We start from the raw sequence: 5,038 nt of genomic DNA, 5'->3' as shown, positions 1-5,038 counted from the left end.
TTAATAAATTCATCTATAACTACAGTTCAGTAAAACAAAATAATTCTAAGTTTATCAGAAAATTATATACTCTATTTGAAAATAAACAGTTTAATATATAATAATAAATAACAGTGCACGACACTATACCTCTTAAGTCGAAATAAAATAGTATTTTTACTGTTTAAAACGTGGCAGAAAATGATCGCTCAAGCGGAAAAAAAAAAAAATTAAAAAAATTTCTTCTTCTTAAATTGCTCGAACCCGATTGCATGTTACCGCTCGGCTGAAATCGTCAGGAGCGAGGCAGCGATGGTACTTATTTAATGGTATTTTCTCCCTTCTCCGCCGCTTCGTTCTTCCGCCCTCGCACTGCGGCCTCCCCATATCAATCGTTGCGTGCTCCTCTCTCTGTCTCTCTTTACCGGCCTCCATTACCGTCTCGCTTACCTCGTCTAAAGTACATATTTTGGGCGGAACGGCGCATTGCGCAGCAGATAAAGATGAAGTACATTTTGGTTTCTGGGGGAGTTGTAAGTGGACTGGGGAAGGGGGTGACGGCGAGTAGCGTTGGGTTGTTGCTCAAGGCATGCGGGCTCCGGGTCACCTCCATCAAGATTGGTATGCGGCTGGTTATCTTAAATCTGTCATTGTGGTCGTCGCTATTTGCATGTTTGTTTCAGCTGTTAGTTTCGATCATTAAGTAGTGTGTGGGGAGTTATTTTTTAATTTTTCTTTGATGCGTATATATTTTGAGAATTGGATGACGACGAAAGGCATTTGGAGGAGGGTTTTTGAGATTTGAAGAGAAGAAAGAAAAAATTTATTCTTGCTTTGTAGGGTTTTATTTAAGCGAGAAGCACCGCGATTTTTAGATTATTTGACGTCATCATTTATTAGGTCCTTTTTTTATCCTGGTTGCAGAAGTCTTTTTGATTAAAGCTGTTTGAATTTGGGTGGTCTCTGTGTAATTCTTCTTTTGTTTTAGCCTGGTTTGATTGTTATACCTACTGATATGAGTTTCGGTACTATAGAGAAACTAGTTCGATGGGATTAATAAAACTGATGAGTTTTTCCCTCCTTTTTCAATCAGTATGGGCAGTTTTTACTCTGTTGATTAGAGAAACTTCTAGTGTAAAAAGATGAAGAAAAGAGATTCAAAACTCAACTCTACCTGTCTTTCTCACCTTTTTATTTGTTGAAGGATGACATGTGCTTACCTTGGATAGTGTTAGGTAGCAGGGCCCCTCGATGGTGGGGCTTCTGAGATGAACTGAGACGAAAGTCGGGTTTCAGTCACCTCGGACAATTGTTTTTCTTTATTTCACTATTTGATGCTTCCATTCTAATTGATAAGAAAGCTGCATCTTGTTATTTCATGTAGGTATGGAATTCATTTGGTGCTGTTTGCTTGCAAGATTTAGCTATCATTTCAGCTAAATCTTGTCAAATAATTTTTTAGCCCCTTAAAAATACTACTATTTTCTTAAATTTCATTTTGTTCCTATTTTAGGCTAAATCCCAGATTTAGTAAATCCGAGTGAAGTAGTATTTAAGATTTTTACACTTTTTCTCATTATATCTCTTCTTCTACTTTGTTTGAATCTTAAATCTTAAAATATCTGTGGAAGAATTTATTAGAATTTTACTAAATTTATTATTCATCATACCACTCAGTTTTCAGTATTTAACACAGCCAGGATTTCCTAAATCTGAATTTGCAACATTTAATAAATCCTATGTGAATTGAATTCTTCTAGTAGCCAAACAGCCCTCTTAAAGTTTTTGACTGTAAAACACAAGGATTTGCAAAAATGGACTGAAAAATATTTCAGTTTTCCAAAGTTATCATTTTGCACCAAATTTATTGGCACATCAATTGTAACTTTTGACTGTTTATTTATTAAATTTATTTAGACTTTAAAAAGCTGATTTTTAAGCGGTTGTTTACAGATCCATACCTGAATACTGATGCTGGAACAATGTCCCCTTTTGAACATGGAGAAGTTTTTGTTTTGGATGATGGCGGGGAGGTGAGGAAAAGCTCTAACCCTTACAGTTGAGCCTCTATGTCTGTTCGTGTTTCTTAAAGTTTTATCATTCATTACTGATTTATTTTTTCTTTTGCACTTGTTGTCTGATATTGTTTTCTTCTCCCAAGTGACCTGAATGCGGTGATGCCTGAACTTTAGGGGACACCATAATTAGCTCCATTGAAGTTTTACTTTTTGGTTTGATTTATGATTTTTTTTTTTTGCTTATTTGGACCTACAATTTGTGGAAATGCAATTCTGTAAATGTATTCAACTAAATTGAAATTCTGCATGCATATTTTTTCCTTTTCATGCTGAGAGAAGTCTGGGTTGCTGCTAATGTAAAGAAGGATGTGAAAAAATATGCACCAATCATGCATAACTCATAGGAAATAAACTATTAATCTTAAGCAATTATTTGCGTCCTTTAATGACAACTTAAAATACAATGGAAATCAATTCAAATCGTAAATTTGATGGGCATCTACTATAATTAATGACTAGAAATTAAGGATAACAAAATTTGCTCGCATGTTTTGAAATTCACTCACTGGAAATCAAAATATATAAAATTTAACTAAAAGCATGGTTCAAACCAATAACCAAATGGGCATGCGTAGGGAACTTGTGGTCAATAAGAATTTCAATATGCACAATAACTTACCTACAGACAATATTAGCAAAATTATAGAGAATACAATAGCCTGCCTATAAACAATATGAATTAACTTGCAAATAACACATATACCACCTGCGAGCATGCATAGGGCCCAAGGTTTAAAATCGCGCAATTGGGTATTGAGGCGTTTTTTTTTTCCTGAGGCGAGGCGGAAGCCTCAAGGCGTAAGTCTCAAAATTCAAAAATTGCATGGAGTGAAAATAAAAGATTAAAAATAATTTTTATATAATACCCAAACCCAAATAATATGTTAAAGAATGACATATTAACCTTATATTGAACTATGAAATAATAAATTAACATATATATGAAACAAAAAATTGCACAAGATGTAAAGAGACAAGTGATAAATTGCGTGCAATAGAATTGAAATCCAAAATTACAACTTACAAGAGCAAAATAATATAAAATATAAAAATTACGTAAAAATATCCTATAACATCAAGTTCAATTCCAAATTCCTTTTTTCTCAATTCCACACTCATCCACATTTAATTCCTAAAAAAAGTTGACATAATTGGCAATAACTCATAAATTATATGCACTGTCATCACTGAGGGGGATTTTATTTGAGTCGTCATCATAACAAATTAATCTCACCCCTACCTCATCCTATGGAGTTCAATGCCTCTCAATTTATATCTTCTTCATTTATTTTAATCATCTTCCTCTTTCATAAATATTTTAGAGTATGAGATGGTGCGGTGAACGACTTTGAAGTGATTCCTGTCGGTGACTACAATGGTGGTGGCTATGGCAAAGGCAGTGGATTGGAGGTCGAGTCAATTGAGAGGAAGTTGTTGCAGCTTGGGGGTGCATTAAGGTATGATTTGTTCGGGATTTTAGTTTAGAATTTAGAGAAGTTTATATATATATATATATAAATCGGGTGAAGCGTACGTCTCATGCTAGTAAGGCGAGGCATACCTCAAGGAAAACCTCAGCCAAGCTGAGGCTCAAGCCTCATAAAAAAAGTTCGAGGCATAAGCCTCCAGGCATATTTCACTTGAATTACGCTGAGGCGAGCCTCATATTGCGCAATTTTAAACAATGACAGGGACTTTATAGTGAATGTGACACCACGCTTATGGGAAAAAACATGGAACTCACAATGGACAGAACAATACTCCTACAAGCATGGACAAGGAACTCATGGTGAATGTGTTAACTTGTCTACATGCACAGACTGATGTGTAAGGCACACTATAGCTCGCCGAAGGGCAACAATATGGGAGTGGAATGAGCACTACAATTCACCTGTGAGCAGGAGCATGAAATTCGTAGTGTTACAACTAGCCTAAAGGCAAAAACAAGGGGATCATATCAAATAAATCAACCCACCTATGGGAAAGAATAGAAGACTAGCAAGGAACATTACAATTCATCTATGAGCAGGAGCAAGGAATTCGTAGTACCCATGATAATTAGTCTATGAGCGTGGAGAAGAAGCTCATATCAAACAAAACTAGCTTGTCTATGGATAATAGCAGGTAACTTCTAATAAACACTACAATTCGTCTGTGAGAAAAAGCAGGGAATTGGTAGTGCATACAACAACTTACCTATAGGCTATAGGCGATAATAGGAGATTCGCAGCAAATAATCTATAACTCGCTTACAAACAAGAGCATAATCTCCTAATGTCTATTGAACAAAAATCCCGTCCGAGCTATGTTATTAGATGATATGATAATTCAAATGAGGTAACATGATAATAGGAAATACTTGAGTTCGCAAGTAATCCTAACCAAAATCGGTAAGCAAACAGCAGTTTTCAGGAAAACAACAAAATTCTGCTGTTGACAGCAGGAAATCAGCACAGTTTAGGGAAAACTGAGAGAAAAATGCAAGTAGAAACTTGTATTCCACTAGGAGATGCAACAAAATAGAAAAGATACAATTGATCCTCAATTCGAGAGGAGAATCGATCTCTCCCAAATCTCTAGACGCCGCTAGAGCCCAAAGAAAACCTAAATCTAAGAGATCTCAAATTTCAGCCAAAATTCAAGATGATCAAACCCTGGGAAAATCTACTATTTAATGCATACAAATCAAAAGGAAATCCCTAAGCAGTCCATACATTCAAATTTCCCTCTCAAATCCCTAAAAAATCCTTCCTAAAATGACTCCCGTGGACCTGCGGCTCACACGACGTCCGCAACAGGCGGAGTTTTTCTCCGCTGTTTCGCGTGTCTCGCGTCTGGGCCGGTCCCTCGTGGACCGGCTGGACCGGTCTAACAATATCCAAGGCCACCTGTTGGTTATGCTCTCCGCTCTCTATTTAGCAATTTACGTTGAAAGTATGTAGCTTGTGCCTTTTTAGTGGAGAGACGGTTATGCTAAATTC

The 5,038-nt window shown here is 36.2% G+C and overlaps 1 protein-coding gene across 1 annotated transcript in view; it reads left to right on the top strand.

The window, feature by feature from the left end:
- Positions 1-344: 344 nt before the first annotated feature.
- LOC110100722 (CTP synthase 1) overlaps positions 345-5,038 on the top strand; it is a 21,820-nt gene continuing 17,126 nt past the window's right edge. Inside the window, exons 1-2 of the mRNA XM_020828365.2 lie at positions 345-600; positions 1,933-2,012. Of these exons, the coding sequence (XP_020684024.1) occupies positions 483-600; positions 1,933-2,012 (198 nt within the window). The 5' untranslated portion in view covers positions 345-482. The remainder of the gene's footprint in view (positions 601-1,932; positions 2,013-5,038) is intronic.

The sequence above is a fragment of the Dendrobium catenatum genome, unplaced genomic scaffold, assembly GCF_001605985.2.
Source record: "Dendrobium catenatum unplaced genomic scaffold, ASM160598v2 fragScaff_scaffold_338, whole genome shotgun sequence".
Classification (NCBI taxonomy): Eukaryota; Viridiplantae; Streptophyta; class Magnoliopsida; order Asparagales; family Orchidaceae; genus Dendrobium; species Dendrobium catenatum.
This window is presented reverse-complemented; position numbering and strand designations above follow the sequence as displayed.